This window comes from Electrona antarctica (assembly GCF_951216825.1).
Source record: "Electrona antarctica genome assembly, chromosome: 17".
NCBI lineage: Eukaryota > Metazoa > Chordata > Actinopteri > Myctophiformes > Myctophidae > Electrona > Electrona antarctica.
The window spans coordinates 3177296-3190307 of record NC_136798.1 but is presented as its reverse complement, the minus strand read 5'-3'; the positions used below and the strand labels follow the sequence as shown (position 1 = coordinate 3190307).

At 42.6% G+C, this 13012-nt stretch overlaps 1 protein-coding gene across 1 annotated transcript in view; it reads left to right on the top strand.

The window, feature by feature from the left end:
* sox7 (SRY-box transcription factor 7) overlaps positions 1-12558 on the top strand; it is a gene marked incomplete at its 3' end in the record, with an annotated part of 13592 nt that extends 1034 nt beyond the window's left edge. The window contains 1 exon segment of the mRNA XM_079525661.1: positions 12443-12558. Within this exon segment, the coding sequence (XP_079381787.1) occupies positions 12443-12558 (116 nt within the window).
* Between the last annotated feature and the right edge of the window lie 454 nt (positions 12559-13012).

The window sequence follows — 13012 nt, the reverse complement described above, 5'->3', positions numbered from 1 at the left end:
GAGCTACTGTCAGTCAAAAGTCTCAAGCATTGAACGTCACTGTACCAAAGCCCGCCTATATTGCATACCGTGTCCCGATTGGTCCGACCTGTTCTCTGCTGTAGGAAAGAGGCGTGCTACTGAGCCTCGCCAGACCGTAATCCGCTGGTAGGCAACTTTTTTTTGCCAACGGCTGATTCGGTCTGGTTTATTAACCAGGCTATGTCCGGGGGTCCACAGCCAGAAACGTTGAGAACCCCTGCTCTACACCAGGGGTTCTCAACCCGTGGGTCGCGACCCCTCGGGGGGTCGCCAAATTATTTTAGGGGGTCCCCAAATTATTTAAAAAAATAAATAAATAAAAAAGATTTTTTTTTTTAAAAAAAAATCACGATTTTTCAAAAATAGCAGACCTACAAGCTCGTAGCGCGCCACTCGGTGGCGCGCTATGAGCTTGTAGAGCTGCTATTTTTCAATAGCTAAATTATAACAATGCTTAAAACACCAAAAGGGGTTCCCGCCCAAAATGGTTTAAGGTTATTGTAGCAGTCAATTTATATTGGGGGTCGGGAGGGGGCGGGGCGGGGGTCCCGAGACGTTGCCAAAGCATTTCCGGGGGTCCCCGGCCAAAAACGTCGAGAACCCCTGCTCTACACGTCCCCAAGGTCCTGGGTTCACACAGTCGCAGTCTGACCTGACAGGCTTGAAACAAAACACGTCCATGTAAAGGAACCAGTAATAAACATTTGTACGTTTTGGAGCCTGGTCCAGTGTGTGGAGTCAGTCCTTACCTTTTTTGTTATTCTAACCTCGGCCCGGCACCTGGTTTTTAGTTAGTGGATGTGTGCGCTTTATCGTTCTTCTCTGTAAGTGTAATTGACCAGGCAGTGACCACTAAATTGAGGTAGCAGTACATGAATTGGCCCATAGCACAGGCTAAACTTAGCATTTTATTAGATTTATAATTTAACATTTTATGTTAGACAGATATCATGTTCTTAGCTTGCTTATGATTCTTTTTTTTTTTTTATCCCACAATTCTGCAACCCATTTTTTCACCCAGTGTCAATTATCTAATGTAATCTTGGGCGCTACACTTCCTCTGCCAACCTGGGGGGGCAGCGGACTGACCTCATGCTTCCTTCTATGCATGAGGAGGCCAAGCTGCTTCTTTTCACCTGACAGGGGTGAGTTTCCCCGGCCGGACTTAGCGCATGTATTTGATGAATTACCTTGTATTGCTCTTGCTTACTGTAAATCGCTCTGGATTAAGAGTGTCTGCTAAATGCTTAAATTGTAAATTGAATTAGGTTAGGTTGAGTACATGTGCTTCGCTAAGAAGCCCCACATATTTGTACAGCAAGGGAAATAAATGAACCAATCGAGCAGCATTCTTCTTCTACCCTTCATTATTCAACACAAGGCTAAATATATATCAGCAAACATCTCCAGAGGTTTTGGTAAATCCATTATAAGTAGTAGGTGGTGACTTGTTTAGCAGGTGGTGGCCAAGTCACCGTGGGATTGTGTAAATTGGATAAGTGGTTTAAGCAGCTAGGGGTCTCTCCTGTGTTATATTTATCCTCTGTGTGCAACGCGTGTCTTTACTGTGATGCCTGTGTGCTCCACTGCTCCATGACAGTGTTTTGTTGACAGGTCAAAAGTACAACTGGATGGATGGATGGATGGTCCAGGATCCATCCATCCATCCATCCTGGACCATCCATCCATCCATCCAGTTGTACTTTTGACCTGTCAACAAAACACTGTCATGGAGCACACAGGCAGCACAGTATGGATGGTCCAGGATGGATGCAGAAAAACAGGCCACGTAGAACATTGTTTTTCAACCCTTTTCATATCAAGGCCCATTATTTATTGGGTACTTTCAAGCCACGGACCACCATTTGATGAGACTTAGCCTCTCAGACCCAAAACGTAGAATATTTTGTTGTCGTTAAGACAAGATTTTGTCCACAATTCCATGCTGTATTGATGTTGGTACCATTAGGAGAGATAACAGGCAAACGTTGAATTGTGTAGACCTCTTGTAAATTCAGTAATGCAGATGTTTAACAATAATGTAACTCTTGAGAGCCGGGTCCATTTGGTTTCATTTTACGCTCTCAAGAGTTAAAGATCTATAAGGGTCCATTTGGTTACAAACTCTCCATCAATTATCTAGGGACCACCTGGAAGTTACCCCCTAAAGGCCCACTGGTGGTCGCCGGACCACTGGTTGAAAACCACTGACGTAGAAGATACAACTAAGATGAATACTGATGCATCAGCCACATATCGGTATCAGCCGATATTTGCTGTTATCGGTCAATATCGGTATTGGCAAATAAAACCAACATCAAGACAGCTTGGAATTGTGGACACAATTGCCAACGACAACAAAATATTCTAAGTCTTGGGCCTGAGAGGCTATAAATGTCATCAAATGGTGGTCAAATGCAGAATAAATAATGGGCCTCGATGCGAAAACGGTTGAAAACCACTGCACTGCTTTAGTGTGCATCACAGTAGTACATGTGCAAATGCGTCGGAGTAATGTCTGAGTCATTAATCTAAGAACAGAAGAGAACAGTGCGTAGCCTGATGGCTGCTGGCCAAGACCAAGGCCTCACTAAGTTGCTCTGTACTGTGCCGGGTGATGAAGTCTGATGTTACTCTAGTTTAGATAATCTAATCTAATCTAGTGGACTATCTAATTAATTATATAGTCCACTATCTAGCAACCAACTCCAAATACAGAGCTAGCAACCACGTTGCTTGCCCAAAACAACACATTAGGCTTCATCTTTGCATTGCTCAAAGTTCTTATTTCTCTTTTATTGCTCTTTTAATTAATTGTCATTTACTGTAAGGGTTCCTACCTTGTATAGTCTATATTCTATTGTCATATCTTTATTATTAATTTATTGTGACTGTTGATATGGCTGCGGGTACTATTTATTCTACAGTATGTTGCATCATCTCAGTGGTTACTGCAACCATGGTCATTTATTGTAAGTTATCAGGGAGTTATCTGTGCACGCCACTGCTTTCGAGATGGTATGTTATTTGTTCACCAGCTGATTATTTGTTCACCTGATTATTCACCTAGTATACTGTAGGTCCTTTAAGGTATACTATATGTATGTTATCTAAATAGCTGTATGCTCTTTTCTTTTCCACAGATGTTATTTAGACAGATGTTGGGTTTATATGCTATCCTATAGTTAAGTTGTACTGTCACATGTATCTGTTTTTTTTAACTTGTCCACCTACCCTGTTTGTTGGTTGACTAGATTTCAGGCCATATTTACTCCAATCTTGCACTTTCGTAATTGTTCTGGATAAGAACATGGGCTGCTGAATGCCCAAATTGTAAAACAAAACAAAAGGTAATGCCACTAAGAGGGCTCAGTGTCCATGTGCTGCACGTGTGGGCTTGAGGAAGAAAGATCAGATCATCCTACTGTGACTTTGACTTTGACTTTGATTGAGGCCGACAGACTGTTGTTGGTTCAAGTTGGCTTTTGGTTGATTCATACGTCAGACTGAAACTGTGAGTGAACATGCAAACATGAAACACTTAATTGTCAGCACCTTGTGATGAACTACAAAAATGGCTGAAGACCCAGTGGTGGAAAAATAACCAAGTAGATGTACTGTAGCAGATCTACAGTGTACCTTAATGGTATCAGTGAAGTGCAGAGTGAGAGTGTCAGAGAGGCAGGGGCTGAAATCCTGTAAGAGGGCACTTTTGGACGAAAATAGCAGATCTACAAGCTCACAACGCGTCGCAGCGCGACGCGTTGAGAGCTTGTAGATCTGCTATTTTTGGGGCGCAACCCAGCACTCTTAAGCTAGTGGAGATACAAAACAAATTTGTTCAACACAAAATGCTGCGTTCAAGTTCAGGAGACGCTTGGAAAAAAGCAATTCTCCTGAATGCAGACTTTGGGTATGGCATTGGAAAGGAAAGGAGGGGCATGTGTATTTCTTTCACCATCAGTAAATGCTGCATTCGTGGTCTGGAAAGGGCAGTTGTTTTACAGACGGGTAAAAGGGTAAAAGGCTGAAGCCCCCTTTGATGTCTATGTGTGCACGTCCCTGCTTGGTATAAGCCTATCTCACAGAATTTCCCCGCCCCCCTTAATACGCCCCCTTTCGGGGTTAGTGGTGATAGCGTGACGTCACTCCATAGACGCTTCATGTTAACAGAGGTAATTTAAGAAGTCTACAACTTTTGTTTTCTCAAGGTAAGGTTTGTTCTATCTGTTCGAGCTGATTTACCATATTGTTTGCTTCATAATAATATTGGTCTGTCACATTTTTACATTAGAAATTGTACTTAGATTCTCCAGAGAAAAAAACGTGTAAATGCTCATCTTAAAGTCACCACTATTTACCGGAAGTGGGCGTGAAAAACGGGCTGTGAGATAGGCCTATTGTATTCAGTACGTTGTTTTATTCAGAATTCCGTTATGTGTGATATGTGTACTAATAATCAGGAAAAGACCCTGTTCCCATGATGACACGTTTTCAGTAACTTTGCTTGGACTAGTGACGTACTCACTATAGTGTCTCAGCAGGGGACTGTGTTCTCCTTGTCAGTCCCGTGAGTCAGGGGTCAATAAATCAGCTCACCCCGAGCAGGCTCCACCCCCTCCATGCACATGACACGTCAAGCTCCTTAAAGGCCCAAGACAGACGGCGTGAGCGCCTGTGTTTGTGTATGTGGGAGTGGGCACTCTAGTGATTAAGCACTTCTGCTCGTGCTAGAAACTCCCGGCATCGAAAGGGAGGGATATCGGGGCATTGCCGTCTGCAAGCTTGTGATAAGGAGGAGGAGACCCCCCTTATACGTCTTCTGTGGCAATTCCTTTGTTCACAAAAAAGTGTCGGCCAAACCCTGGATCACAGCATTAAAAATAGCGCGTAAAAGACCAGTAGCTACAGTTGTGTTATATTATTGGTCTGTATTCTTATTTGTCTGTGTTTGTCTTTATAGGCTGGTATATAATTGGGTGTTGTATATTCTGCAAAATGTTGGACTCACTGGAGTCATTGATTTAAAAATATAGTTAGATCATAATCTGAATCCTACTGGGCAGAATATAGTTGTGCTGCTAATGCCCACTCCCTTTACTTTACTACATACATTCTGTTTATTTATAGAAAGAACTGTTCCTTTCAGGCACAGTTGGGGTCCTATGGGGAACGCCTATCTTAGGCGTGATCACGCCTAAGATAACGCCTAAGATAACAACGCCTAAGATAATGCCTAAGATAGGCGTTCCCTAGCTCTGGTCCATAGCCTTCTACTGCTTCTACGATTCTGCCCTGTATAAGGCTATGGGACTTTCAGTTTTAAATCTCAAATCGAAATCAGACCAGCCTCTCCTCTTTAGCGTATTTTAAAATAACGTTTTTGCTACTCACCAAAACAAAGGCGGGTTGTGTCATTAGAAAGCCTACTTTCCTTAGTGGACGCTCTCTGAGCCCACCTTTTGGCCAGAAAGGGATTTTTTTTCACCGGAGGAAAAATATTCTCTATGAGGCAGTTCTCTGGGCAATATCGGGGCGCAGTGGAGTAACTAAAAGTCTTTTTTTCGGTGGAAACAAAATCCCTTTTTGGCCAAATAGTACCGTTTATACGTGTGGTGGGGGGCTCAGAGTGCGTCCACTAAGGAAAGTAGGCTTTCTAATGACACAACCCGCCTTTGTTTTGGTGAGTAGCAAAAACGTTCTTTTAAAATACGCTAAAGAGGAGAGGCTGGTCTGATTTCGATTTGAGATTTAAAACTGAAAGTCCCATAGCCTTATACTGCAGGGCAGAATCGTAGAAGCAGTAGAAGGCTATGGACCAGAGCTAGGCGTTCCCCATAGACCAAACATTCCGCTCACTTACTTAAAGAACCATGGTTACTGAAGTAACCGTTCAGTTTCAGCATTTATGGTCATTGACAATTTGTCCTAATTGAAATGGATACAAGAGATAGTGCTTGCAGCAGTACATGCCTACTGTACCTATTGACACAGACACGCGCAACGCGTACACAAAGAGAGAGAGGATGAGAGAGAGAGAGACAAGATAGCAAAAGAGAGATACAGTACATGCAGTGTTCTGTTCCATTACATAATGAGGTGGCAAAGAAAGCTGTAGGAAAATGACACAATCGCAAGGCCAACGCAAGGCCAACTTAAATGCTTTCCGCGACAACAAGTGCCGCATTGGGAAGATGAAGTAAGCTCTGTTATCACGGAGACCACAGAGTTCCACTTTTTCCCCCATAATTTATTTGTACTTATTTTGCTTTTAATTAATGTACTTTTATATTGCGTTTCCTTTGATGAATGCTTTATAAATAACCTTGCCTTGTGTTCCTTGGTTAACATTTTGGCAAGTTACAGACAGTATCAATAACACTTGACATTCAAAGAAATAAATTGGGAGAGAGAGAGAGAGAGAGAGAGAGAGAGAGAGAGAGAGGCCTACATGAGTGGTGTGCTTTGTTGTTAAGCGTTGAGAACTTGTAGATCAGATATTTTCGGGGCGCAACTCTGCACTCTTTAGCTATAGAGGCGATGCGGTGTAACGACATGGATTTCTAAACAAATTTGTTCAACGCAAAATGCTGCATTCAAGTTCAGGAGACTTCGGGAAAAAAGCAATTCTCCTGAATGCTGCCTTCCGGCATGTAATGGAAAGGAGTCGCATTTGCATTTCTTTCACCGTAGTAAATGCTGCATTTGTGGTCTGGAAAGGTCAGTTGTTTTTACAATTTAAGCCCCCTTTGGTGCACACCCTGGTGCTGGAGCTAGAGCATAGCATAGATTCTACCTACCCCACACATGGAGCTAGAGCATAGCACAGGTTCTACCTACCCCACACATAGAGCTAGAGCATAGCATAGATTCTACCTACCCCACACATGGAGCTAGAGCATAGCACAGGTTCTACCTACCCCACACATGGAGCTATAGAGCATAGCACAGGTTCTACCTACCCCACACATGGAGCTAGAGCATAGCACAGGTTCTACCTACCCCACACATGGAGCTATAGAGCATAGCACAGGTTCTACCTACCCCACACATGGAGCTGCATAGCACAGGTTCTACCTACCCCACACATGGAGCTATAGAGCATAGCACAGGTTCTACCTACCCCACACATGGAGCTATAGAGCATAGCACAGGTTCTACCTACCCCACACATGGAGCTAGAGCATAGCATAGATTCTACCTACCCCACACATGGAGCTAGAGCATAGCACAGGTTCTACCTACCCCACACATGGAGCTATAGAGCATAGCACAGGTTCTACCTACCCCACACATGGAGCTAGAGCATAGCACAGGTTCTACCTACCCCACACATGGAGCTATAGAGCATAGCACAGGTTCTACCTACCCCACACATGGAGCTATAGAGCATAGCACAGGTTCTACCTACCCCACACATGGAGCTGCATAGCACAGGTTCTACCTACCCCACACATGGAGCTGCATAGCACAGGTTCTACCTACCCCACACATGGAGCTGCATAGCACAGGTTCTACCTACCCCACACATGGAGCTATAGAGCATAGCACAGGTTCTACCTACCCCACACATAGAGCTAGAGCATAGCACAGGTTCTACCTACCCCACACATGGAGCTATAGAGCATAGCACAGGTTCTACCTACCCCACACATGGAGCTAGAGCATAGCACAGGTTCTACCTACCCCACACATGGAGCTATAGAGCATAGTACAGGTTCTACCTACCCCACACATGGAGCTATAGAGCATAGCACAGGTTCTACCTACCCCACACATGGAGCTATAGAGCATAGTACAGGTTCTACCTACCCCACACATGGAGCTATAGAGCATAGCACAGGTTCTACCTACCCCACACATGGAGCTAGAGCATAGCACAGGTTCTACCTACCCCACACATAGAGCTAGAGCATAGCACAGGTTCTACCTACCCCACACATGGAGCTATAGAGCATAGCACAGGTTCTACCTACCCCACACATAGAGCTATAGAGCATAGCACAGGTTCTACCTACCCCACACATAGAGCTATAGAGCATAGCACAGGTTCTACCTACCCCACACATGGAGCTAGAGCATAGCACATGTTCTACCTACCCCACACATGGAGGTAGAGCATAGCACAGATTCTACCTACCCCACACATGGAGCTGCATAGCACAGGTTCTACCTACCCCACACATGGAGCTATAAAGCATAGCACAGGTTCTACCTACCCCACACATGGAGCTATAAAGCATAGCACAGGTTCTACCTACCCCACACATGGAGCTAGAGCATAGCACAGGTTCTACCTACCCCACACATGGAGCTATAGAGCATAGCACAGGTTCTACCTACCCCACACATGGAGCTGCATAGCACAGGTTCTACCTACCCCACACATGGAGCTGCATAGCACAGGTTCTACCTACCCCACACATGGAGCTATAAAGCATAGCACAGGTTCTACCTACCCCATGGCCACACATGACACATCTTCTGTGCATGGATTGATTCATAAGCACCTTAGCCTTGCACTGCATATGCAGAGTCACAAGCTTAGGGGTCACATGGTCAACAGGGTCAAACATTCAATAACATGGAGAGTATAGGCTGTGTGTAAAGCAGATTTATAGGTGGTGTATTTTTGTAAAGATTCTAAATTGTACTTTAAAAAATAAAAAAAAGTCCTATATTATTTATCTTATTTTGTTTGCTCTTTACATTTTAGGTGGACGTCCGCAGATGGAAACTAGAAAAAGTGCTCCTCGGAGAACAGGTCTCCACCAGGTCAGGAACGTTTGTGATGTTTGGACTTAATATAGTAATATAAAATATTGATTTTGTCATCTTGATCACATGACTATAAAGATCATTTGTACCAATTTGTGTGATATTTGGATAAAATCTGAAGGACTAATATAAAAGAATTGTGTTCCACATAGGTCGGCCTCCTCCACACGTGCACACGCACACACACACGGACGACGGACGGACGAGTGCATAACATACCGGTACTCTCTCTAAAATAAAATATATAATAAAAAGGTTTGTAGTTGTGCATTGTGCTGCTATATCAAATAGCAGAATGGATAATCTTGCGACGGCATAATGTGGATGATGCCAGTTAGATAAATGAGTACGAACAAATTAAAATAAATAAAGCATGTGGTGCCAGAGTCAGCACATGAAACAATACAATACTCAAGTGGTACAGTAATGGCCAAGGATCATAATGATATATAATAATGGCTGATCAGATCAGATCAGTGATGATATGGGACAGACAGACATTGGGGAACTTGTATATAGTCAAGTGTATTGGTTGACTGTGCCTTTATGCAGGTGAGGACCAAGCCATGTGCAGATTTCCGTCCAATCTTAGTGCTTAGAGAGGCTTTGCATTATATCCTTAGCTTCCCAGGTACCTGATTAGAACGCCTGTTTCAGGACCAGGGCTTTTGAACTCATTCACTCCTCCATTTGCTCACGTAGAAGACACTGGGAGCTAGGAGTGTAAATGGGAGTTAATATTTCACTTTTTTCTGCTTTGGTGAATAGTAGTATTTTTTCCCAGAGCAGTCTTGTTCTCCTATGGTTTGGATAATGACTGGGGACTATGTAAGTATACCATTTTTGTTTACAAAGCTATTGAAGCTGTGTAACTTCAGTCTTGTTTTCTTGGTAGCAAAAGGGTACGCTACGGAGAGATCAAAACAAAGGATCAAATCAAAAGGTCAAATCAAAGGATACCTTTACATGAGCAAATCTTAGTGCTCATAGGGGTAGGCTGCTGTTTTATTTTATCTTGAAAGTATAATCTCATGCTTCTAGAAATAAATGTTTTTGCTGCGCGTTAGAGGTCAACCTTTACAATGACCTAACTTTCTCTGCTATTTGCTACATACCATCAGCATCACCTCAGTACGGAGGATATAAATAACATTTACTTTCCTTGCTCTGATCACTTTTATCAACATGATGAATGGGCTGTAGGTAATTTGACGTTCCTTGGGTGCAGCATTGCTATATATTTCTCCCTGCTTTATTGATTACTGGTCCAAGCGGATGACCACAGTTGACTACTGTGATCTTCACCTGGTTATACAACCAAACCTACGATAGTTATATGGCCTACTGAATTGCTGTGGGTGGAAACCTTGTATGTCCAAAACAGTTCCTTTTTTATTATTATAATGTTTTAGTTAAAATAGTGAAAATAGCTGATCTACCAGCGATGCAACACATTGTGAGCTTGTAGATCTTCTATTATCACTACTTTTGTGTCGACATTCGTCTATGATTAGATGAAGTAAGACATTAATTTACGAGAAACCATAAAAAGTTTAAATATGGAGATACAAGGTTTCTGCGTGCCCGACAACAGCGATATATAGTTTAATTATATAGATATTCCACTGTTACGTTCTTAGCTTACGGTACGCATGTTTCATGATAAATGCTTTTTATGTGATGTATTCCCATGCTTTTTTTGTTCTTGCTTAATGTAAGTCGCTCTGGATTAAGAGCGTCTGCTAAATGCCTAAATTGTAATTGTAAATTGATATATGATAAATAGTTTGTTATTTTACGAGCAACATTTTTTGTTTTGCAGTCAGTGTAATGCAAAAAACGAGAGAGATAGACTGGCCATTCAAATCGGATGATTATTTGATATAGAGGGTACAGTATGCGCATGCATAAAGTGAATGGCACATCGAGTGACAAATCGAATGGCAAAGTGAGTGACAAAGTGAATTTAATGTTGTTTAAATTCTAATTATTTTTTTAAACTTCTGTTTGGATGTACTGTAGGCTATGGGCTGTCAAGGCCAGAAAGTAGTTTTTTACCACTCGGTAGTCGGTAGGCATTCCCGCATAACCTCCGGGTAGGATGATGATATCACACGCATACCCTCTATTGGCGTTATGCAACTGTGCAGCCAATAGCTCTGGAGGTTTTAGCTAACCTAGAAGTAAACTGCATCAGGCACAGAGAGGATACATGGCTAAATGCATAACACTATCACTCAAAACTGTATTTTTTGCTTGTCTTGCTTTTCTGTGAGAAAGAAATGGGAAAAAACTTAAGCCGAACCTGTTGTTTATTGGTGTCAGTCAAGCTTGGCCTACTTGTCCATTTGAGGAGTTTTTAATTACTGTGGATAGTGTGCTTGTACCCTTTTTCATTGGACAACAATGATTTATCTTTACCTCGTCCCATTCTCTCAGTAAGAACACAGTGTGCATATTTCCGTGAAATCTTGTGTGGTTATTTAGCAGTTAATCCTTGCATTATTGGCCAACGCACCTAAAAGAGCTGGTAAAGCATGTTATTTATTTCCTCCAGTGACAGGCACAAACATCATGGCAGTACCCACTATCACTGCTGGCACTGCCACTGGCAGGCTGTAAGCGCATTATTATAAGTGACTTGGAGGATTTATTTGTGGCTCTGTCCTCATTATCCTTGTCTTGATCTACTCTTTGATCCTCTCTTAAGCCACAATATATGGGTGTCCATGCATGCCATGTGCAGCCCTGTTTTCTTCTTCTTTTATGTGATTATTATATTCAGAATACATATCGTGCATTCTGAATCTGGATATATTAATGTGCAGATTGCCAATGAATATTTTAACCTTTAAAAAAAAAAGTGCAATCAGAACATATATAGAACAAATACAAATAATAATACAAGGCCCTTGTAAGTTAATAAATAATTGCAAGGTGTTGTTAAACATGCATGGGTACCTTAGACATAATAATTTAGACCATAACTATAACCTATACCTTGTTATAGGTCTACCTTTCAATCTGAGAGCAACCTCTGTCTCATTAGTTGTTGCTATACATGTAGCAACACATCGGCCTCATAAAGATTGGTTAGTATAGCATGAGTCACTGCATTATGTGAATAGAGCCCAATTCTGTTTCTTGTAATATTATATTATACTATTCTAATTACAATACACTTACTATTTAACCTTTAAACAAACACTTAACCAAGAAAAGTGCAATGTCATAAATCCAATACATTTTGAAATGGCCTTTCTTATGATGAAAGTGATAGCCATCCATGTGATAACTTGAGAGTAAAACACATTTGAGAACATCCTAAATTAGTCTTGTTTTATGAAACATTATTAACCACTTATGCCTTGAATAGTTTGTTGAACGACAAAACGGCATGAAGAAAAGCAAGGGCTCGCAAATCACTTTAATAATGCTCCAAGTATTTATTCACAATCACAGAAAGCAGGACATACAACGTTTCGACCGGTATTGGTCTTTCTCAAGTATAAACGGCAAAATATATAAAAAATAACGGCAAACATAGCCAATCTATAAGCTCACAAATAAATATTTTGAAAATGTATGGACATTTTTGATAATAGGGATGTCAGGATTAACTCTTGATTCTTTTTCTTTGCAGCTTATGCTGAGTGGAAGGAATGCACACACTTCCCCTCGGCAGCAGCATCCATGAGTGTCTCTGACTGTCCCTGCCTGTTTGTGGTGACCAGCAGCACCCTTCATTTGCTGGGCTGAGGGCGACCCTGCACCCTGAACAAAAAGGGACCACCTGCCACACGGTCGGTGCAGCAGGAGCCTTAACATGTCTTCCCACAAACGCACGTTCCAGTGCTTTGATGCTTCCGGGCATGCAGAGGGCTCTCACAAGCCCCCACAACATCCCTACAAGCTTCATCACACCTGCAGGTTCCCCAGAATTCCTCGACATGGTGGACTGGTGGGCTACCACCAGGAACCTATGGAGGAATGTTACGTGTGTGCTGAATACGGACAGGACCTGGCAGGTGGAGAGGCTCATGGCTCACCTTGGTATCGCCATCATCAACCACATCACCACCGCCATCACCACCACCAGCACCAGCACCAGCAGCACCAGTATGTTCTCAGGGGGCCATCGAGGCCCGAGGAGGCTCCTAGCCAGCACATCCACCACCACAGGGACAACAAGAAGGTGGTGCTGGTCAAGAAC